General features: G+C 34.8%; 1 protein-coding gene across 1 annotated transcript in view; it reads left to right on the plus strand.

Moving 5' to 3' along the window:
* The first annotated feature begins 241 nt into the window (after window positions 1-241).
* The window catches only part of LOC145692727 (uncharacterized), a 35,836-nt gene continuing 11,312 nt past the window's right edge, over window positions 242-24,765 (plus strand). The window contains exons 1-3 of the mRNA XM_081768157.1: window positions 242-589; window positions 8,794-8,976; window positions 13,509-13,724. Of these exons, the coding sequence (XP_081624283.1) occupies window positions 517-589; window positions 8,794-8,976; window positions 13,509-13,724 (472 nt within the window). The 5' untranslated portion in view covers window positions 242-516. The remainder of the gene's footprint in view (window positions 590-8,793; window positions 8,977-13,508; window positions 13,725-24,765) is intronic.

A 24,765-nucleotide genomic window follows, 5' to 3' on the forward strand; every position in this document is an offset into this window, starting at 1 on the left:
CTCCCTGAAGAATGAAATATATGAGTAAAATTAGAGACTATCGATTTCAACGTTTGTCTTTTGCTTTTTGCTTTGATTCCGTTTTAGTTTTAAATGTTTATACTTCTAATTCGTGTTTTAACTTTTGTTTATAGATACTAGGACACTAGGGTAGTATCACAGACTACAATACAGGATCTTGGAACATTGAGCTAAACTTTTCTTGTGCTCGAAGTGGAGAAACCTCCGAAGAACAAGACGAACTGGCCACATTGATTCCTAAAATTGTTATCCAATGAAAATTGAGTCCTTTACTGGTCTTGCAATTGGTAGCAGAATTGAATATGTATTGCGGTTTAAAATTCTTTTTATAAGAATTTTGATATAAAATTACGTAACTTAATTAAGAACTCAAACTTGGACAAATATTTGGTTATTTTTACATATACTCCTGCATGCATAGTTGGAAGTCGCTCTACAGAGAGTATAACTGAGAAGAATTTATTTTATCTTCGTGCATCAAGAGCCACTTTTACGATGTCTGCATTAATGTTCTCGAATCTTGACAAAGAAAATGCACGGATTGGGTCTTCTGCAATTAAATCTACAGGTATAGTAATCCTTTAATATCCGGTACCAGAAATTTGAATATGAGCGATATTTTACTTCAATTAAATCATGTTAGAAACTGTTTCTAATAGTTTATATCATCCAGGTTAGGAATACCTTTCGAGATATTTTTTGAAAAATAATTATTTCACTTTCCCTATTTGTTTTGTAATATTTGTGACATAAATTCAATTAACCACCATCAGTTTATAAAACACGCCAGGTAGATTTACGTTAGGCTAGGATAGTTAAAATTATATTATGTTGTATTTGGTTTGCCATATTGCAGCGGGATAAAAGAATTTAACCTATTTTTGTAATTAGTAGCTGCTGTCGTGCAAATATACTATACGGATCCATACACAAATGCATGAAAGGCATACTTCTTTCTCTCTGCATTAATTTTTTGTATCTCCAGGAATCACTTTTGAGGTGTGCATTTGCATTATCTACTGCAGGTTCACTTTAAAAGGACTGCAAAAACACCAACCAACCTGTGCTAGGTTGTCACTTAAAAGCACGAATGTTATCTTAACAAAACAGCCGAGCGAGCAAGGAGACAGGGACTTAGAAGCCCCACAGGGCTCGTTGTTTCCTACTTTTATGTCAATTTAGACAAAGTCTTATATCTCCCAATATCATGACTCGACTTGCGCTTATACTTACGCACTACATCATTCATCACCGGCATTACTCACGATTCCGGAATTAATAATCTAGAGTATACGTGCTACATCGCTAAGATTTCAATGGTTCCACTTTTTAATTCTTTACTTTCGTATACCTTGATTCACCGTCTGTCAATTGATACACTGTACATAAAGGCTGCCTGAACGTGAATGCTTATGTAAAATGTTGCACTTCGTCTTCAGTTTTTCTAAGTAGCAATCCATGTCGGACGTAAAACCACAAACTACTTCGATTGCTTAAAAACTACTTTAATTCAATATTTATTTTTTTATTTTATTTCTTTAAAGAAGAAGAAAATTAATATATTGGGTGTATCCGATATATTAAGAATATACATAAAAATACATAAACATATTAAATTATAAAATAACAATATACAAAATATTAATGAAAATAAAATGAAAGAATAAGAAAAATAACCTACAGAAATTAACAAATAAATTTTCTACTTATATGTGCTATTGCTTTAAAGGAAATCGGACTTCCTAGATTCCCTTCATTAGTAGAGTTTAACGTACCCGGCACTTAGAGATGACAGGACTTCGGACTTTCAGAAGTCATGTCTATCTCCCAGTGTTGGGTAACTTAATTCAATGCACTTATTTCTATATTGCGATTTTTTTTTTTTTATCCAAAGAATAAAAAAGATAGAAAATGGCTCACATAAGCAGATGCTTGTGTATGCGCCTGATTCTCGTGTTTTATTTTTCTTGACGTAACAAATAAGGTTTATTCTTACTTTTAGCTAACAATATATTTTTTAAACACTTTTTAATTCTTTTAACCACTGTAAAATTAACCTTTTATATGTTTTGAAATTACTTTCATCTTTGATTCGGAGTGGGAGTTCATTATAGATCTTTGGAGCTCTGTAATATGTTTGATATTGAATTATAGATTTACTCGTTGCTCTAATTTCTAAATCTTTGTTTGTCACATTTCTGGTTATATACGTATGTTTTATTACTTCCAATTTGTTTCTGTTCTTTTTAACATATATTAATACCTTCTGCAAATATAATTTTGAAAGTGGTAGTACTGAGAATTGGTCATAGAGTCTATCTAGTCTACTTTCAAGTCCCTTTTTTAAACATATTCTTACAATATTATTTTGCTGAACAATCAGAGGTTTTAGATGAGTAGGGTAAGCAGCACCCCAAATTAATATACCATATGTAAATATACTATTTACCAGAGCATAATATACAGTTCGTAATATTTTTATGCTTACAATGTTTCGTAATTGAACAAATTTATATAATAATTTTCTTAGTATTGTGGCGATATGTGTAATGTGAGAAGTACCTAAGTATTTTACTTTATTTTCACTAATACGAGGACTACAGTTACATTTTTCAGTATTTTGACAATAATGCAATTTTAGTGACATGTTCTCTGGCTGTCCTGTTATAGTTGGTGAAAACGTTATATACCTGGTTTTTTCAGCATTTAATACGAACTGATGATTATGAAGCCATTGTTTTACTTTCTTCATTTCTGCTTCAGTTTTTTTGAATACATCTGTCCATGTTTTACCAGTAAATATAAGTGAGGTGTCATCAGCAAATGATTGTATATGCCCGTCCATTTTTAAATTACACAAATCATTTATATAAATTAAAAATAATATTGGGCCTAATACAGTTCCTTGAGGGACTCCTTGTTTTACAAATAAATAGTTGCTTTGAAAATTACCTATTTGGACGGCCTGTTTTCTGTCTTTCAAGTAACTGTTAAACCAAGATAGCGATATACCCCTTATTCCACATCTTTCTAGTTTATTTAAGAGAATTTTGTGTGATATTGTGTCGAATGCTTTAGCTAGGTCTAGGAAAACTGCAATTACTTTTTCAGCTTTATCAACATTTTTACAAACAATCTCTGTTAAATTGTATACCGCATCTGTTGTACTTTTACCTTTTTGAAATCCATATTGATTTGAAGAAAAGAATTTATTTTGTTCAAGAAAATTAACTAATCTTCTCTTCATTCATTTTTCTAACAGTTTAGCACAGTTACTCAGGATTGATATAGGCCTATAGTTATTAGGGTCAGCCTTTGAGCCTTTTTTATATATGTGTTTTATTACAGCAGTCTTAAAATCATAGGGAAATACACCTGTTTCTAAGCTTAGGTTAAAGATATACTGCAAAGGTTTTAATATATTTGATTTCGTAGGTTTCAATACACTTGCTGATAATTCGTCTATACCAGATGTTGTTTTTGGTGATAATTCATTTATGAAGCGTTCAATTTCCTGTTCAGTGAATGGAGTGAAGAATATAGAGTTTACTACTTTAGTTTGAGAATTCAAATTCAAATTTATTTTATCATTAATCTCTTTGTTAACTATTTTTTTGCCAACACTGGAAAAATGCTCATTAAAACTTTCAACTATTAACATTGGATCACGTTCAAACGTTACTAGACCATTTTTAGTGTTTAGTTCATTTATTTCTACATACTTTTTGTCATTTTTATCTATAATATCTGTTATTACCTTCCATAATTTACTAACATTGTTATTACATAATGTAATCTGTTTTCTATAGTAGTCATTTTTAACTTCTTTTATTAATTGTGTAAGTTTATTTCTATACCTTCTGTAATATTCCTTAAATTCTAAATCGTTTTGGTTTTTTATCACTAAACTACTTAATCTATCTCTTTCTCTTACAGAGTTGACTAATCCTTTTGTTATCCATGGTTTTATTTTGCGATATTTACTACTTACTTTTTTTATTTTTATTGTTAATACGTGAATTACTTATACAATTTTTCATTATTTGGATGAAATTTGAAGTTGCAGTATTAACACAATTACTGTGTATTACCAGATTCCAGTTACATTTTTTCAATTCTTCATTTAATAAAGTATAATCTATAATTGTTGTTTCGTATGATATTTTTTCCCTCTTTTGCATTGAAATGGGAACATTTATACTAGTGAGAAAGTGGTCAGTTATACTTGTTTGCAACACAGCTGGTGTGACATTCAGTGGACTTTGGTACTTTAGAAATATATGATCTATACAAGTCTTACTATATTCTGTAACTCTAGTGTGTTTATTTATGCATGAAACATAACCATGACTATATAGTAAGTTTAAATACGTGTCTATATTTTCACAGTATTTGTCACTTAATATATCTAGATTAACATCACCTAAAAGCAAAGAGCAAGTTGATGAATTTTTAAGCTCATCATTTATTGATTGTAGAAATGCTTTCTCATCACCACTTGGAGTGCGATATATAGCTATTATGTTACAACCTTCTGCATTATTTAAATGTAAGCGCATTCCAGTGGCGTCAGCAAGATTCAGTTCCGTTACCTTATCAATGTCAACTTGCTCGTTTACCAATATCATGACTCCATCTGCACGTGTTAAAGACCTATTTGTATAATAACAGCGATATCCGTTTATGTTAATGTTACAAGTTGCTTCATTTTTCCATATTTCTGTTAAGACAATTATATCTACATTTATAGAAATATTTTGTAACAATACTAAAAATTCATCTAAATTTTTTCTAACACTTCTAATATTCAATTGAATAATCGCGATTCCTGTTTTATCACTAAATAATTCATTAAAAGAGTCTATATTATTACAGATGTTAGTGTCTATATTTTGGTATAGGAAAATTTCATTAATTACCTGTTCCATCTTGAGTGAAGTTGACAGTCCTGTTGAGCCACTTAGTTTTGCATGTTTTGTAGATATTCTAGCTTTTTGATATGTTTCACTCGGGATGTTTCGTCTTTCCTTAGAAGCACTTTTTCATCACGCACCCAAACAAATCGAAAAGCATTGTTCCTGGCGAATTGTTTTATTTCGTATAGCACTTTTCGATTGCTTGGTGTTAATTGTTCATTAACAAAAACTCGATTTTTTGGGAACTCGGGTTTGACTTCTGATGCTAATAAACTCTTCTTATCTCGAAACTTCTGAATCCAGTTATCCCTAATTACTTTTGAAGAAAGTTTAGCTATAATTATTTTGGGCTTGTCTCTTCTTGATGTGGGCAGTCTATAGGATTTTTGTATATCTTCACTTTTTGTTATTATTCCAGCTGCCTTCGCTACCTTCATTACCATTTCATTGGTTTGTTCTTCTTTTGTCTCGGGAATTCCAACTATTTCATTAGTTTCATCTAACTGTTTTTGTTCTAGTTCACTTACTTTGTCCTCTAGTGTTCCATATGCTTCTTTCAATTTTTTGTTTTCTGTTTCCAAAGTTTCCGACTTTTTCGTTAGATCACTAACTGATTTCTTTAGATCACAAATTTCCTTAGTAAAGTCATCAAATTTGTCCGATAGAAAGTTTATGGTTTTCTCTAGATCTCGAATACTATCTTTCATTTGCATAATTTTAGGCATATTTGCATGAATTTCACTCACTTGCTGCACTATCTTCTTCAAGTCAGTATCTTGGTTTAGCGTACACTCCGCACTATTGCCCGATTTGCACACATCGCACTGCCACTGTTCTTTTCTTGCTCCTAGTTTTCGAATATTTTCATCATTTTTCTAGGATGTACATTTGGCGTGAAAATAATTATCACAACCACCGGTACACGAAATAATTTCTTTCAGATTGACGGCTGAAATTTCTTTATTACAACTACCACACAAGTCAGACATATTTGCAATGAAAGCAAATCTATAGGAGCGGTTGTACTACACGTCTTGCTTGCACGAGCGCTGACACGAGAATACCCCTTCAGTTCGTAGATATCAGTTCATAAATTACACATTTATCTGTAATTACCTTATGAGAATATATGGATACCACCTTCGTCTTTCATTTCTACATTTACATGCAAATACTCATCTCAGAGGTACCGGTAAGTGCACACCAAATTTCGATTATTTACACACAATTCTATTAAAATATTATTAGAATTTTCTTCAGTAAATTTTGCAGATCTATGGATCCGTATAGAAAATGTGCACCTTCAGTTCACCGTGGCTTCTTTGAGGAGTATTACATGGTTAAAAGCACAGGTTGGAATATTTAACATTATTGTGGGTGTCAGAGGTATTATCCCCATTTATTTTGTTAAGTGACATATTTCTCTTTTGAAAATTCATTCAATATTTCTTCTATAAATTATAAATCTACGGTTGAGTAAACTAGGACGGCACCGGTGCAGATTTTTCAAAGGAGAAAAATGTAACTGAACAAAATAAATACCGGTAATGATGTTAACTATTCCAAACTGTGCATTTAACCATGTAATGCTCCTTAAGGAAGCCACGGTGAACTCAATGCGTATGCCAATGCAGTGTCTTAAGTCATAATACGTAATGATAAAGCTATCCGATATGTAAGCCATCTAGTTACATGAAGACTTGTGTTACCACCATCCTCGCTTACGCGCATACCCATCGTTGCTGACGCGCTTGCTCCCTACGGATGTACCCCACCATCTTCACCCTATCCTTGACACAAGTTAGATACGGTCGTGCTTTACGCAGACTAGGTCCAGCACATTAAAAAGGGAAGGTTCTTGAATGCTTGTCCGCACATATAGGTGAAGGTAGGTTAGTAGCCAGGTTGGTTGCTTTATCAAATCTCAATACTCAATTCACGAAGTAATGCCGAGCGAACGAGTGCGAGTTACTAGCCATATTGGTTACTTTATTACGACTTAGTTGGGATGCACGGCGCGGTGTCTCAGTGGTAGAACGTTCACCTCTGGCGCATTGGGTCCTGGGTTATATCCCAGTTCCCACCGAGTGAACATTGTGGTGGACAAACATCGTGTGCGTGGGTTTCCTTGGGGTTCTCTCGTTTCCTCCCACTTACTTCATTCCATCATTTCTCAACATCGTCTCCTTTAGCCTAGCCGGCATAACCCTGGGACGTAAAATTCAAAGATTACATTTCATTTTCAATTGGGATGGTAATCAGTTCTAGAACCCTGCCATGTTAAAGCTTAGGTAGTTAGGTTAAGACAGCTCCGAATAAGACACACATGAATCTATTGGCAACATTGTATTACTACTTACCTGTTATTATTTTAGCATACCTCACAAGCAATTACTCCTGTTTCATTTCCGGCGTTCACTATTAACCACAACTACTTCTTATTTTCATCTTTCGTGTTCTCTTTCCTACATCCGTATTCCTTTAGCCTACCCGGTATAACATGGGACGTAAAACTCAAATGTTTCATTTTTCTGTGGGGGCATACATTTATAAAATACGCATTTCTCTTAGCATAACATGCACTAATTGAGGACATCCGTTACTAGTTGCGGATTGACTTCAGGAAAGTTCAGTATAAATATAGTGTAAAAAATACAATGCATAAAACACGAGCGAACTTGTGCTAGGTGACCACTAAAAACCATGAGTACTATCTAATCGAGTCAGGGTAGGAGCGCAACAGGGATGCCCGATCGGTAGCGAAGGAGTGTGTCTGTTGGGAGGAGGCGCGTCAGCGACAGTGCATATGCGCATAAGCGAGAATAGTGGAATGCATAAACGAAGAATGTAGAAAGTTCGAGGAAACGTGATAATCCCAGAAAACGCATTCACGTAATGTTTGTCCACTACAAAGCCCACTTAGCGAAACTTGAATTGAGTCAGGAAGTGGGGCACAGTGGCTCAGTGGTAAACGCACATTTCTAGCTCATAGTGTCTGGATCGTTCCCCGGCCATATAAGTTGGTGATGGACAACATCGTGTCCGTGGGTTCTCTCGGAGTGCTCGCTTCTCCTCCCACATTCATTCTACCAATACTTTCATTCACTTGCTTTAATCATCCTCTCAGCCTAAATCGCATTACATGGGACGTTAAACTAAAAGATTTCGAATCAGGAGCTTAATTGACCAGAGTTAAGCGCTCTACTAGTGAGGCACCGCGGCCCTCGAAGTGTTTTTTTTTTTTTAATCTGTTTTTCTCCATGTCAATAAGATTTTATTAGTTTTGTTGCTTTTGTTTACTTTCCTCTAGAAGTTTTTTCTATAGATTTCACTGCTGTGAGTTTCCGGCGCATATGTGTGTTCCTTTTTTAGGTTGTTTTTTGCTTTTGAAATCTATTCCGATGTTGACTTGCGTATACGTTCTTCAATCATAACATTAGTGACAGTAACATACGATTGGATATAATATAATCTTTGTTTTTTCTTTGCTTCACTCCGTTGAGAGAGATTTCAGAATTGAAAGCTAAGTTTCTAATGCCGTCGTTGTGTGTGTTTCTTCAGCAGTCATGTCCATTGATGCTATTGTTTGCAGTAAGTACTGCCACAATTATTTGTTGCATAACTAATTGAAAAGTAAATCATTTATTTGAATATGCCACTTCACATAAGTGAAGTCGGGTCGTAGAAACCTTGCGACCGAAGTGTTGCAGGAAGGATAAGAATTACTTTACAAGGAAATGAATTATTTTTTAACTTTTTACATAACGAAAAACAAGTTTCGTGTACCTTGTATTATTGGTAACTATCACAATATATATTATCAAATAATATTTTACTTTTCAAATTTTACATTTAGGAATCGACAGTGGTATTCACCACAAAAATGCAAATCCTGCTGGATCGCTAGCGAAGGCACCACTAATGGACATTAGTAATGTCAAAAGTTTTAGTCACCAGTCCAATGCTCAGGAAACAAAGAAAATGTTAAAGGGAGGGAGACCTTCGCCTTCAACACCTATGATTTGGACAGAGCCTACAGGTTTGTAAATGAAATTCTCATATTAGAAACAAAATTTTGAAGAAAACATTTGGTACGAAAATAAATGATAAAATAATGTGTTCTGTGTTCAACGGACTTTGAAGTTTTCTTATGTAAAAGTGGCTTCTTTTAAATTGCTTAAATGTGTGATATTTCTATTTCTTATCTTTCTTTCTGCAAAATAAGATTCTTATCTTTCTGAAAAATCGAAATATCACACATTTAAGCGATATAATGGAAGCCGCTAATAATAGTGAAGGATCCTTTGCAGGCCTAGTTACTTAACCATAAAAACTACAATATATTTAGTAAAATTTGTCATGAAAGATTACACAATAGAACAAACAAAGAAAACTATAATCCCAACAGTAATATTTTCAGATGTATTTATATATGGACCAAGAGAAATCAATATTAATTGAGTTATTCAGGTTGGTAACATTACGAGTAGAAATATATGTTGGTATTTCCTGGGATGTTCTAAAGAAGCAGATGTAGATACTGAGATTGTCCTATTTTTCCTGATTCTTAGTAGCGTGTAGGGGGCGTAGTGTTAATCAAAATTAAGCTCAAAATGCACTGAAAAATGACGGCTTATAGAGATAGTAGTTAACAGCGCCATCGTAGGATTTGAAGTACTGGAGTAGGACCTAGGTTACTTAACAAGAATAATCAGTAAGTACAAACAGAAAACAGAAGGGATATGAATGGAGTAAAGAGATGATAGTTACAAGAATGGATATAGCTCAAAGGGTAAAGTTCAGTACCGCACAGTACTTTGTTATTCTGTAGAAGCATTGATCCTCCAGATGGCGTATCATTTCTTCTCCAGACGCGAATATCAGCAATTAGAACTGATGACTCTAGTCGAGCAGTTAGCCAATGGCTCTCCAATACAGCTCACTACGCTAGTCACGTTCAGGACAAAAGGATAATGTGTAATTACCAAATCCACTCAATGAAAACTGTTTATAGGTGAGATTCTCAAGTAAATTCACTACTTATAATTAACTTATCTGTTTTATAAATGTACCTAAACTTCGCACGTAAAATATATTACCTTGAGGAGTAATTATTAAATCATTCAGAACCATAACCTTCAACTAGTCTTCTCCACTATCTCTCTCACACTTCTCCACCAAAACACCTACCTTCCGTGTTTCAATCACCATGAAGACCGATAATCGTTGACGTCGACATGCAAAGTCACTGTACTGAAAAGTAAAAGAACTTCATCATACGGTAATAGGAATCTGCAAAGAAAGGGGAAAGACGCCTGTAAGATTTATTTCAAGAGTACAGGGATAAAAATATCAATAATAAAATCACATAAATATTTCTGTCTTTCGAGCGCTCGTCATAAACCAGTGTTTCAAAAATAGTTGTCAGTAGCGGAATTAATAGTCTATCTAAGGAAAGTTATATTGTAATTGTCTTTGTCTCAATCAATGAAATAATCTTTATCTGAGATCAATAATATTAAGTTTACGCTGCATTCTGTCCAAATACGGTGGTTGACCTTGACTGCAGCTGCTGAAAGGGTTATAATTCAGTTGTCAGTAATAATAATAATATCCCAGCGTTAGGACAAAACTGTTGGTGTAGTGTATTAAAGGTTCTCCTTTGAGAACTGTTAGCTAGTTACATTTTCTAGTAGATGCCATTACCATTTCAGAAGATCTTAAAGCTGTTTCAGGAAGAGGACCCACTTATGTATATACTTCATGAAAAAACATGTATCTTGACACGAGTTCGTTAGATTGTTGCATGATCTTCAGTGAGTTTAGTTAAAACTCTATTGAAGTTATTCAGACAAAATTGACAAGTTCACATCAAGGGTTAAATAATACTAAAATAGAAGTAAGATTAAAAACAAGAAAAGAGCCAGAAAAATGAAACAAATTTGTTTTCTTCCATGGAGTGAGAAAGGTTTTGTCAAGACTACAGAATATCAAAATGTTATTCAAGGTTACTACTGTACATGTCAAAGCGGTGCTCGTACATTAGGTACATGTGCGCACGTTGCAAGTGTCTTGTGGTATTTAGGCCATGCACGACGTTTACAGAATATTAGATATCCCGATGACTCATTGCTAAGTACCACATTAGATGCTGCAAACCGAAATGATGAAAATAATGAACAGATAATTGATGAATTATGTTAACACCGTTCAGCATTAAGATATCTGTGGTGGAGTTTGTTAAAGGGCAAGGGTGCAGAATAATTCTACATGGTGGTTGAAGTATCAAGGAATGTTGCGTACATAAACAGCGATCTAAAAACACTCTAATCTACTACGATTTGTGGCTTCGACGTTTTTATCCACCATATTGAATCTGCAATCTTGAATTCAAGAATTTTGACCTCAGATTCGTAACCAACGACCCAAAATACCCTAGTAAACAGCTATTTGTGGCTACATTCAGGAGTTTCGTGTTTTTGATCCGCCATATTAATCATCCATCTTGAATTCTAGAACTCTCATCTCAGATTCGTAATCAGCGATACGTGAAACCCATTATATCGTCGGTGAGACCAAAACTGTAGGTGTTTCAACACATACGCGCAACTATAAACTACAGTAATATGGAACATCCGTAAGGTAATTCGCGGGGTGGGGGAATATGTGCGGGCAAAGGGCGGTGTCAAGTGGGGTAGTTTGATAGTCTAACATGTGGTTGTTTGGGGTTGTTGTTGAGTTGATTAAAACAACAAATTGTTTTACATGCTGAAATCAGTTCAATCCCCCCCCCAGCTACTTGGAGGCGGTTTTTGGGGGGTAGGAGTGGATTTCGGTCTTTATGCCCATTGAGACTTTTGATCCACATGTTAAGAACTATCAACCAGCGAAGTTTCAACAACATTAGCCGAAAGCCACTTTCCATAAGAAAAGTGCGGGGTCCTTTACTTTATCACTAAAAGTCATTTGAATGACTGCAAAAGTGTTAATTCTGAACTACCAATGTTCATAAAACTTCATTTTTTATCATCTAGACCATTCTCTTTTACATTCTTGAAGAATATATACTTAACAAGACTGAAATGAGTTTTGTAGAATTCAAAGAGACACTAGTTGATCATTTCATCTGTGATTCACTTTTTGTAGTTTAAAAGAATGCCTTGCTAGCAAGTGTAACAAATTTTCTTCAATGCGCTGGTGCTAATTTTTATTATTATTATTATTATTATTATTATTATTATTATTATTATTATTATTATTATTATTATTATTATTATTATTACACAAATTAGCAAGGTAAATTGAAATGAATGGTATTTACACATTTTAAGATCAACGTAGAGAAATGCTGATTGTGTACACATCGCCGTCATATCTAAAAACAACTGGGTATTGAGTAGAGTTTCCAATGCCTATGAAGGCGACACTTTTTGAGTATGGTAAATTGTTTTTATAATGGTTTGTGGAAGTTAAATGTAAGAATTAGTCAATCATGTGTGTGATTATTCTTAATTATACATCCTGTGACATATGTGATGTGTTAGAAAAGTAATGATACTGATTTTCTTGTATTGGTTAATTTTTTTTATTTTCACAAATCAAAGTTATAACCTATAAAACTGCTCCCGTGGTTAGCTATACAGCGGTGGAGGCGTTGTTTCGTTCTTGGTAGCAATGGTGGAAGGCCGCTGGAATACCCTTCGACTCGTCGATTACGCACTTCTGGATACTTTCTAAAGTACCAAAATGGCGCCGTTTCAAGTGGTTTTTGAGCAAGGGGAATAAAAGGAAGTCACAGAGACTGAGATCCAGCGAATAGGGGGCTGAGGATCTCAGGAATGATTTTTTATGTGCCGAAAATTCTATGATTGAGACTGCCATGTGATATGGTTTTTTGGAACCATATTGGCACACACTTTTCTCACATCCAAATCCTGTATTAAAATTTGATGGACGGTAAATACGTTCAAATTTAACTTCCGCTGATCATTTTCACCGTCAACCAACAATCTGACCTCACAAGAGATTTCACTCTGTTCATATGGCCTTTTTCATATGGTTTTTGAGGTTGAAGGTCTTCCCACACAAGATTACTCTTTTACTTGCTCTCGGCATTCTAAAAAGAACTTCATTTAAGACATTCTCAGCAATCGTGTAGCAACTGGAGCAAGTTGAAACTTGTACTGAATTAATTGCAAAGATCTACTTCACTGTCTTTTAAAGGTGGAGAGGGTAGCCTTGTCGGTTCGTGCACAGTATTGGCAGTCTCATTACTTTTCTAATATACCTCGTATATTGTTATTGTGTTTAGACTAGAACTTGAGAGAAAGCACCTGTACTGGGACTGATCAATGCAGACTTTGCTGTTAATTTTTATTTTAATTCCTTTTTCTCTCATTTCTTCAAAACCAGAAGACGAATCCCTTGTAAGTTCGAAACATCATTTTTGCAGTTATATACAAATGGTATGTGGAAAGATAATTCTATATTTGATGGCATTTATAATAGTTTAGAACTATTTGCTTCAGTCTGTGTAAATCTTATTCTTTGTTTTTTATTTATGCATTTTAGGTTCTGAATCCAGTAAGCACACTAAGAAAATCAGTAGATCCGTTAAGAAAACTCCTTTTCAAGACGTAAGTAACATGAGATCTTCAAATACATCGTCAGCAATGAAAAAGACCTCTGCGTTACAGGAGCAGAAGATATCTAAATCTGTTACTCACACACCCGTTGCCCCTACAATATGGACAAAACCAGAATTTATTAAACCAATAGAGATCGAAGGTATGTACAGTGTTTAAACAATCTACTTCAAACCAGTTAGTACTTTGTTTCTGGTGGAAAACATACATTTTGCAATTCGAGTGCAATAAAAAAAAAGCGTCTGGCACATTTTTCTTAAACTTAATGGAATAAATAAACTAAATAAACTGCAAATATACCACAACATTTAAAATAAAATTGAAGTAAAAATCTTTCTAAAATTTTTCCTGCTCCGTCAAAATGTAAGAATAATTTCGATTCTTATTGTCGATTTTTTTAAATGTATTTATTTATTTATTTATTTATTTATTATTTGCATGCGCTGTAACATGAATTGTTATTCTGTTAGAGACAAGTTGACCACTTAAACGTATTCTTACTACGTGCATAAAATAATACGTGAAGAATAAATAGAAATGAAGGAAAATGTTACAACATATTTACACATTGCTACACAGAATTAACTGAAGTATGCTCTCAAAACAAATTGCTCCTATTAGCGCCTTTTTTAAAAAAATTATTTATTATTATGGGATTGCTGCCAATAGAACAGGAATTTTTAAATAAAATTATTGATGACAACATGTCAGTTCATTTTAAGGTTGTCAGTTCATCGTCCAAATTTAACTTAAGATGTTTGGTTCTGATAAAATTAAGATTCAGAAACGTTCCTTTCGATTGGTGACCTGATTTTGCGGATAATTTTGACTTTAATTCTATGTTCCGACAAACCTAGATATGAACAACAAAGTAATTGTTTAGTTTAAATTTTCCATAATCTTCGAAAAAGTGTCCTTTAACCCTTTGGGGATCCTATGGTACAATTTTGCACCATACGCGTTTTTCATGGTACATTGCGTTATTTCTCTTCTATTTGAGCTTTTTCGTTTTTTAGTCCAGAGGCCTTGTAGAAGACATTACGTATGGTTTCAGACCGTCCTGCGTCCAGACATAGGAGGTGATGACGTCATAAGCCAAAAATTTCTTTTCTCATTTTCTAAGCCTATGTTCAATATTTTTGGGTGGGCTTATTTTTCTACGTAGAAGATTGAAATTTTGCACAAACATTCAGTCCACCGAGTAGTATTTACCAGATTTTTTGTTCCAATGTCAGTGTTAAAACAGGGGGGAACCAGAGGGGCAAAGGGTTAAAAAAGGGATATTTTTACCCCAAAAATCCCGTTTTTCGTCATTTTCCCGCCTCACATACATGATAGGACCACGTGAGTCATACCGTCTGAAAGGCAGTTCCATTCTGAAGAGAACGACGGTCGAATTATTATTCTAGGGTAATTAGGGCCGTCTCAGTGAATTTTTATCCAAATATACTTCTGTATAGAGTAAAAGTGGGGCATGGTAGGGAAAATTTTTCTGACGGGCCTATTTTTTCACGTAGAAGATTGAAATTTTGCACAAACATTCAGTCCACCGAGTAGTATTTACCAGAAGTTTTTTTTCCGATTTCTGCGTAAAAACAGGGGGGGGGGGTCCAGAGGGGCAAAAGTTGAAAAAAGGGATTTTTAGACCCAAAAAATCCCTTTCTTCGGGATTTTCCCCCTTTACATACATGATAGAGACACGTGAGTCATAACGTCTGAAAGGCAGTTCTGTTCTGAAGAGAATGATGGGCGAAACATGACCCTAGGGTAATTAGGGATGTCTCAGGAAATTTTTTCCCTGAAATCATGGTGTTTTGCGGTCGTTTTGGGCATGGTGGGAATTCCTGATAAAATTTCTCCCGCCCTTACTATTCAAGATAGAAACTTGAAATTTGGTACACACATTTAGTTTACCAAGTACTATTCATCAAATTTTTTGGAGGTCTCTACGTTCACACAGGGGGGCCCAAAGTTGGACAAAAAAATTTTCCCATCAAAATTTTCTCTTTGACATCAATTTTCCCTCTCCTGGTATATGGTATGGGCATGGGAGTGATACCATTTGAAAGCCTGCTCTATTCTGAAGAGAATGAGGTATGAACCATGATCCTAGGATAAATAGTGACGATGCAGTAGCTGCTTGACTGAAAGTCTAAAAAATAGCCCAAAATGCCAGGATCCGGAAAGGGTTAAGCGTGATAAGCATCGTGCAATTCGTGCTAGATTTTCCTCCACATTTTTAAATGGAGTTTTGAGTTTAAGCCTTATATTTAAATTTAAAAAAAAGAAATAAAAAAAAATGGAAATTCCAGAGAGCGCGAGTGTTACTAGATACAATCACACATAAATTATTCTTTAATCGCTATAGACCTGTGTAACGTACCGTTTACCGTTTAACGTATACATTTGTTATTGTTATTATTATTTTTCCGTTGTTTGTTTGAATGGCCCCCCCTTTGTGAAGTCGTGCCATTCGTTTTTATTACTTGTTCGTGGATGTTATTCTAATGTTCGATTATCATATGTTAATATAAGAAAACCCTCTAAATGGTGAGGTCTATACTATATCTGTACCGCAGCATAATTTATAGTAAGGCTACGCTTAAATCAAAATTAATTACGAATGTGATTTCATATCTTAAACCTATATCAAATTTTTCTGGATTTCTGCATAATCCCTATTATTTATTCATGTTAATACTATAATTATAACTTCTGCATAAACCCTATTATTTATTTAAATTCGCCCATAACTTTTAATAAACGTGTAGTTACCAATATATATGTAAATAGATTACACACTGAACTATGCTGTAACAACTACTTTTATCGTCGAGTGTCGTTCTTCAGTTGTTGCATGTTAAGTTGCAAGGGCCAATATGGCGATTTTAGGTTTGAGTATGCGACTAGATGTGTGCTGGTGATTGTCTGATATAATTCGAAAGGGATGACAAAAGTAAGTGAGATGTAAAAATTATTCTGTTCTTAGTTTGGGGAAATACTAAGATAGTTGAATATTTCATATTTATTAATAATTCGTTAGGTTTTTAAAATTAAAGAAGGTAATTACGATAAAGATTTTCAGTTTGCAGTATGAGATATCGTGTTTAGCCTGGGGTGTGTAATAGCCCGGTATTGAATGACGCACTTTTTTCTATTAGTGTGTAACGATATGACGCATTCAGGGCCTTCTAAAAATATTAAAAATTTAACCAGCATAAATCGCTGTATTGGGTAAAAAGATTTCTAAATTGAATTTTCGGCACAACGTGCATTTATTGGACATAAAATTTGGAGGCTCTGAAAATCGAAATTAAAATTTTAACATTTTTGGTAACGCGTCACAATAGATAATCATCTATGGCTTCGACGAAGAGCTCGTGGCGGATGATTTACTTGTATATAACATCTGTATTCGTCTGGATATTGGGTTTTCCATCCACGGTATGGGGCGATGACCAGAGGAGTCTGGGTGATATAAACAGCGCATAACAAGAAGGTAAAAAGTTTCCTTATTCTTTTCCTCGATCCATTTAGACTGGTGACGACTTGACTTATGGTACCACTTGTATGAACTTCAAATCTTCGATCAGTATTACCTGTTTAAAATTTTGTGGATATTAGCAAGTAAGAATACAATGACTAACATGTGTGCATAAAACTTTGAGTTGCGTGGTGCATCTTATAGCTTCACCGTAGGGTTTCCGCTAACAATAGTACAAAAATTTAATATGTAAACTCTAGCACAACTCAACGTTTTGATTATAAAATTTATTTCGGTACAACTGTAGTCTCAGAAAATGCTTCCGGTACAGATTTTAAAACAACTTATACTTAATTTATGGAAGTTCATAATTTGAAAGGTTAGGTCAGGTCAACTTGTCACTCTTCATCAAGTAATGCACATAAAGAATATTTTGTTTTCGCTATATTGATCCATGAGATAAATATATTATGTCTAAGTTATAATAAGGAAAGTGCTAACTCTGTCACATAGCGTAGGATTTTTTTTCCAGTCATATCATCTGTACATAATTCATTTTCATTAGTAGTAGTAATCGTTATAGTGAAAGTGTTGTCCCATGGCTAAATATGTAGGCCAAGTTAATGACATGCTATAGATATAAATTTTAAACTAAAAATTAAATAATAATGTAGTATGTGTATGGGACATATGAATGAATGTGACCGAAGTGATTATGTTGTATTGCATGAAACATTGAATTTATTATTATTATTATTATTATTATTATTATTATTATTATTATTATTATTATTATTATTATTATTATTATCGCCTTTCCTATTTCTCAAACATAATATTGATGGATCAGTTTATGACTATGATGATCATTAATATATGAAATGTCGTACCTTTCCAAAGAAGGCTATCTATAATGTGCATGGAAGAGTAACTGTGTAACTTTGTTTGACCTTCTGAAGAAGGCTACTTACAATGTGTACGTGTCATCTATTTTGTTTATCTTTTCTTTGTACCGGGAAGCTACTGAGATACACATCTTAAATACATGTTGAAAATAAGTAGCAAAGTCAAATGAGATATATACTCAAGTTTATTGATAATATAAATAATCGTTATAATAATAATAATAATAATAATAATAATAATAATAATAATAATAATAATAATAATAATAATAATAATAATAATAATAATATGTTTACAATAAGCTATGGAATGATAAAATGTAAAATTGAAATATTACAAAGTCAAGGCATTTGGAACAAATTTATCTGGAAAAGCATCAATTTTTTTTCAAAACTCTTGAGTTATAATTTGATTCTGAATCCGAAACAATAAATAATAATTCAATGTTGAATTTATGATTTGAATTGAGAAAGTCCTACTAGAATTAAATTACATATATATATAGATAATAATAATAATAATAATAATAATAATAATAATAATAATAATAATAATAATAATAATAATAAAATATGTTGTAAATTAGTATCGAACATGTGCTAGACAGAACACTGATTAAAGTCTCATCGTTGGTCTACTATTTTAGCAAGAACCTGAGATTAACTGTTAAATTCCGTTGCGTATTTAAAATAGAAATTACTTCTCCTTTCTTCTCCCAGATTTTTTATTTATTTTGAGATTTTATTCATTCCGGGAAAAGAAGCATAACAAAATTGACAACTACATCCAGTTTTTTTTTTTTTTTTTTTTTTTCCAAAATCTGTTTCCATGGAAACGATGTAACTGCGCTTAAAAATTCGTCTTCACAAAATTGGCTTAAATTCAGCCAGGATTCTATTTATTCGATGTTAAGACATAGTGAATTGAAATGAATGTGTATTATGCTTTCTCTTTGCTGTAGTTTCCATCCCATACTGAAGTCGCAAATGAACATTGCGTCATAAGCTCGTGTAGCGCAAATTTCAATATTCACAGAATGACGTCTCTCACCATACTAACCCAGGAAAATTACTCTTCTCAGCAGCAGCAAGATTATTGCTGTGCTGCTCTCCTTTTTCGTGTCATTGGGCTAGTGTCTGAACCACGGTTTGCCCATTTCTTTTTCTATCCTCTCTCTGCAAGTTTATATCTAATATACGACTTTCCATTGCTCCTGAGATTATGCAACAATGCTAAGTGATCTTTGCTTTGACTCCCATTGCAGATGTGCGTGCAATCGTGCCATGAATAACAGTTTTCTTCTATGTGGTTTCCATGTTTACTGCACAGCTTCATTACACCTGCTGTACACATTCGGTGAATCCCTAAATGACGTATGGAGAATCTCTGGTGCAGTTATGTAACATGCGTTTAACGTGTCAAGCCGATATGAATTTTGTGTCTTTCTGAACACCCTTCCTAGCTCCTTTCATTATTCCGCTGGCAGGTGTGAATTCCCCCCCCCCCCTGATTCGAAGTTGTCTAGCTCCGCCCGTATGCATTTCCGGACTAATATATGTATAATCATATAAACATTTTTTCTTGTTTTGGTGCTAGTAATATGTGGTTTCATTTCTCACCATTACTTTTGGGACATCCTGTGTATAAACCTTGACCTGAGATACAGGCCCCCAAAGATGGTGCCTTTTGTGCAGTTTTTCACGTGCAAATTTCGGCAAAATATTAGAATACTCTCTATCTATATATACAGAAAGTTTACAAGTATTAGTTTTGACTTCTCTTTTTATATGCGAATGATTTACTGGAATAGCTAAATACAGAAAGATTGGTTTTAGACATGTTCATACGTGTATCTTTCATTTGTTATATACACAGTAAGGTTTAGTTGCTAAATTCGTTTTACTTTAGTGGAAAAATCAAAAGATTGTTTTCCGTACGAGCGTGATGGTGCTCAACGCGGCGGTGGGGACTAGATATTATGATTCACTTATGACCCAAATTCTTCAAGTTGATTCCTTACAGCTATATAGACCCAAGTTGGAAGATTGAGTTAAAAATTTCATAACAGCACTAGTAATTATTTAGTGACTTGTAAATTGGTGGACTTGAAGAGTAAGCGACAGAATTATTATAGGCAAGCTCATGCTAGGAGGGGAAACCTTGAATATAATCAGCGTCCATGTCTCACAAGTTGGATGTGATGAAGAGACAAAGCAAGAATTTTGGATTGAACTAGACAGTACTCTGCAGAATTGTTGCTTACATGAGGTCTGGGGTTCTGACTATCCTGAGTACCTTCTACATTTCTACGTGTTCATCCTATTACATATAAGAGTGGCACCGCAAGTTCTCGGATCGACTTCGTCTTATGAAGGAGACAAACCTACAGGATGCAAAGAACTGCAAAGTGTAAAACCAGGTGAGTGTGTAACGGGGCAACATTACCTCGTAGTAACCGATATCTTCAGCAAATAAAAAATAGGAAGAAGGCGACAAAATGTTTCTCTTCGAACGAAGTGGTGGAAACAACATGAGATAAGTGCTTAAAAGATTCGAAAGGAAATTACCATATCCCAAATACTGCAAATAAAGGAAGAAGAATTGCTTGTGGAAGAGGAGTGGATCAGTATCTCAGCAGTACTCAAGGAAATAGCAAGAAAAAATGTGTGACAAAAAAAAAAAAAAAGAGGAAGAGGCCTCTTGATAAGGAAACATGGTGGTGGAATAAAGAAGTTCAAGCAACTGTGAAGAAGAAGGAACAAAACAAAAGATGGCAGAACTTTGACAATCAAATAGGTCTGATGGATTACAAGGAAGCAAAGAATACCAAGAAGGCAGTTAGTGTAGCAAAAGGCAAGGCTTATGATGAGTTGTACAACAACCTGGAAACAAAACAGGAAGAAAAGATGATATGGAAAATTTCGAAGGTAAGAGAGATGCAAAGGAAAGATACATCGCATGTGCACTGCATGAGGAACGAAAGTAACTAGGTTCTAACAAGTGAGAAGAAAATACAGGAGTGGAAGGTACAAGAAGGATTTCCCGAAACTTCTCAATGAACTTGACAAAATCTATCCATGAATCAGGGACTGGTTCAGTGTGTGACCATGGTAGAGATAGAAAAAGATAAGAAATGCTTGAACTCCAGGACCGGGTAATCTCCCTATCGAAGCATGGAACAGTTTAGGTAAAGAAGGAGTGCAGTGGTTTACTCGACTTTTTTAGTAGGATATTGGAAACAGGAAATATGCGAAAGGAATATTGAAGCAGCCGCATTGTACCGGTTTTCAAAAACAAAGGGAATGTGCAAGAATATGGCAACCACAGAGGAATAAAACTTATAAACCATGCAATGAAGTTCTGAGAAAGAGTGATAGAAGTAAGATTAAGAGACCGAAATAACAGAACCAATTTGGTTTATGCTGGGACGATCGAGAACTGATGCAATATTTGCACTTAGGATGCTAATGAAAAAGTACAGTGAATACTGAAGGATTTTCGTATGGTTTTCGTCGACTTAGAGACAGGGTTTGAAAAAACCTGGGCTTTTTTGGAAAAGCCCAACCCACCTGGGCCCATATGTTTTTTTTCGGGTTTAATTGGGCTTTTTCGGGTTTTTTCGAAATATCTCAATGTCTTTGGGGTAAAAGTGTTAAAATGTGATTTATATTTCAAGATTGTCATTGTCACAACTTGAAACAATTTTCTACTTACTGCTGTTTTGAAAAAAATGGCCGCCATTTTGAAATTTTACATTCGATTGCCGAGAAAATCTATACAGCAAATTTAGCATATCTCGTGCTTCCACCGTCAAAATTTCAACTTAAAAGACTGAAAATTGCGCTTCGTAGGGTGAACACTCGCTGTTCTGAAAAAATTACCACCATTTTGATAGTTTACATTGATATGCCGCCAAAATCTAGACAGGAAATTTAGTGTGTCTCGTGCTTGTATTCTGAAAATTTTAACTTAAAAGGCCAAAAGTTGTACCCTGTAGTGTGTGTGTTACAGGCAGACAAATAAGTTGAGTTGATTTTGTGTTTAACGTCTCTTTCAGCCGCAAGACTATATGAGACAGGACCTACTGATTAATGTGGAATCCGAACCACATGAGCTCCCTCCGGGAAGCAAAACCGGGTCCCAAGCCGAAGACGCGTACACTAACCGCATAGCCATGAAGGAGCTCGGCAGACAAACGAACAAATGTAGATCAAGTCATCCAGAAGCCTGACTGACTTTCGCCAAATATGAATACCAAAAGGGGTCTATTAATTTAAAACAAAGGTACAATTCATATTGTATGAAATAAATAAATGTTTTAAAATGTCTTATATGAAATTAACATCTTCCAGCGTAAATAAACCTGCCATATTTTCTCCATGAGAATACGGGACACCTCAAATGCCCCCCTTCCTCAATTTTCCAACACAATGCAATGAACTGTAGTCTGGTTATGAACAAAAGTGTAATAGGCCGCAGTGTACCTTGAGCATAGCAGGCATAACCGTGAGACTAAAAGATTTAATTTAATTTAATTTTTTTAAGAACATAATAGGCGAAAGTTCACTAAGCAGCAGCTGCTTTTCTCTGTTCGTACCCTGCAATTAACTGTATAGACTGAATATGCCTAAAAACTTAAGATGTGCTATAAAAATGTTTTACAGGAAAACAATATGCAAGTTATTTAAATCAGTGGTACAATCTACTTTCAATATTTTTCGCGCGTTTAGCAGTATTTATTTACATGGCTGTATCTGCCAAAATTATGTTCGTCAGTTTAATCTGATGAAAAGCTGATTTTTCTCCTTGTGTCGTGTGTAATTGTCAGGATCAGATTTACATTTTTCTTGGACCAAAGCACAATTCTGTGCCCCTAGCCTCTGAAAAAGATTATAATTCTTGTTAACTTATCTAATATGTTGCTGAAGAAAAGATTAGTCATCTTCCCTGTGTTTGTAAATGTAGAAACACTCAAAGCCAATTTTTTTTTTTTTTTTTTTTTTTTTTTTTTTTTTTTTTTTTATGTTCCGGAGAGTATCTGAGTTTGCATCAAGTGCAGTGGAAAAAGTAGCATTGCAAATTTCGCTCGCTATCAAGTCGAACAGGGTGGTGTTATTACTTCCTCGAAACTGTTACATGCAACAGCGTACTGTTCATTCACTAATTACAGGATTCCCAGCCAATGTTAGATTTTTTTTTTTCACTTTTCGAATAAGCTGATATTGATAGCAGAAATGGAACCGAGATAAAATACGGGACATTTCCCTGTCCCGACTAAATTTACGGGAACGCGGGACACTCAGGCCCCAAAACGGAACACTCCCGTTTTTTACGGGACGTATGGCAGGCTTAAGCATAAAATAAGTAGTTTTATTGTTGAAGTATTCATTTCCGAACCTTCTGCGTTTAATTCGGGAATTTCCCGAGCACTTCTTTCACGGCGTGTACATCAAAAATTCCAATAGTACGGAAATTTGAACTCAGCACTTGGAATAGTAAGCGTTACATAGTTTTCGGAACCCCGAGCATTAAGCTTCTTAAATTTGACAAGAATTTTTACGCTATTGCTGGTGTTGATTCTACAGAATGCTTATTTGAAGGGTAGCAAACAAATGACTGAATTAAACTGTTATTGTTGGAAAACCAAATTTTAGTTGAAGAATCAAACCCTGCTTAGAGAACGCGTATAATAGAAAAAAATGAAATGAAATCTTTAAGTTTTACGTCCCACGGTTATGCCGGCTAGGCTAAAGGAGACGGTGATGATGAGAGATGAGTGAAATGGTGGAATGAAGATAGTGGGAGGAAACGGGAGAACCCCGAGAAAACCCACGAGCACGGTGTTTGTCCACCACAAAGTTCACTTGGCGGGAGCAGGGTTTGAACCCGGGACCCCAAGCACCAGAGGTGAACGCTCTACCACTGAGCCACCGCGCCCCGCGTATAATAGAGTGCTACGAGATTTTATTTAGTGCGCACAGAAGTGTGTTTCAAACACATTCATCTATATAATTTAGGATATGTATAATGGATGTAAGACAGAAGTGAAGAGCGCGTGTGGAATACCAGAAGAGTTCACAGTTAAAGTGGAACTTCATCAGGGATCTAGTCTTAGCCCATACTTTTTTTGTAAGTGTGATGGACGAACTTACAAAGGATATCCAAGTGGTAGCACCTTGGTATATTCTGTTTGTAGATGACATTGTGCTGGTGAGTAAGACCAAGCCAGAACTGCAAGAGAAATTAGATGCTTGGAGAGGAGCATTGAAAAGCGAAGGGCTTAGAATTAGAAAAAACTAAGACAGAATATTTACATTGTCTTTTCAGGAAGAATGTAATCGAAAATGCAAGAATATGACTGGACGAAGAAAAGGTGGTAATGGCGAAGAGATTCAAATGTTTGGAATCAGTTCTGCAGGAAAAGAATATGATGTAAATAGCAGAATTAGCAGTGGTTGGACAACATTGAGAGAAGCGGCAGGAATATTGTGTGACTGTATAGTACCGATAAGCCTTAAAGGAAAACTTTACAAAACAGTAGTGAGACCTGGCATATTATACGGAGCGGAATGTTGTACGGCGAAGAAAAGAGAGGAACACAAGTTGAACATTGCGAAGATGAAGATGCTGCGGTGGATGTGTGAAGTGACAGAATAACAAAATTAAGAAATAGTGAAAAACTGTAAGAAAGTAGGGCCGCGGTGGCTCAGTGGTAGAGCGTTCACCTCTGGTGCTTGGGGTCCCGGGTTCGATCCCAGGCTTCGCCAAGTGAACTTTGTGGTAGACAAACACC

This window comes from Thermobia domestica, chromosome 1 (genome assembly GCF_964235325.1).
Source record: "Thermobia domestica chromosome 1, izTheDome1.hap1.1, whole genome shotgun sequence".
NCBI classification, from domain to species: domain Eukaryota; kingdom Metazoa; phylum Arthropoda; class Insecta; order Zygentoma; family Lepismatidae; genus Thermobia; species Thermobia domestica.